The sequence below is a fragment of the Penaeus monodon genome, chromosome 27 (genome assembly GCF_015228065.2).
Source record: "Penaeus monodon isolate SGIC_2016 chromosome 27, NSTDA_Pmon_1, whole genome shotgun sequence".
NCBI lineage: Eukaryota > Metazoa > Arthropoda > Malacostraca > Decapoda > Penaeidae > Penaeus > Penaeus monodon.
This window is the reverse complement of record NC_051412.1, coordinates 31,764,762-31,765,076: the sequence shown is the minus strand read 5'-3', so window position 1 is coordinate 31,765,076 and position 315 is coordinate 31,764,762. Positions and strand designations below refer to the sequence as shown.

Here is a 315-nt window from a genome sequence, read left to right as displayed (position 1 = left end):
ATCACAATAAATCAAACTGAAGGCCGAACCAAGGGTACCTGGTGAGCATGGCGGTCAACCATCCCCATCATCTGCTGCTCCATCCTCTTCACCTTCAGTGCATATTTCTTTTTTAGACGATCAACAGCCGTTAGTAGAGCTCTGTAATAAGGGAATAAAGACTTACAAAACATATATTTTTCATTAGAAATATTGTACTACTTAATCTTTTAGTTACCAGTTTCACCAGCCATGTGGATAGGAAGCCAATACTCCTTGCACATATATACTTACACGTAGTTAAAGTTGTTGAAATGAACATTTTATCAACCAAGG

General features: G+C 38.1%; 1 protein-coding gene across 1 annotated transcript in view; it reads right to left on the bottom strand.

Annotated features, from left to right (window-relative positions):
- Positions 1 to 315, bottom strand: part of LOC119590794 (colorectal mutant cancer protein-like) — a 157,596-nt gene that overhangs the window by 648 nt on the left and 156,633 nt on the right. The window contains exon 13 of the mRNA XM_037939507.1: positions 39 to 141. Within this exon, the coding sequence (XP_037795435.1) occupies positions 39 to 141 (103 nt within the window). The remainder of the gene's footprint in view (positions 1 to 38; positions 142 to 315) is intronic.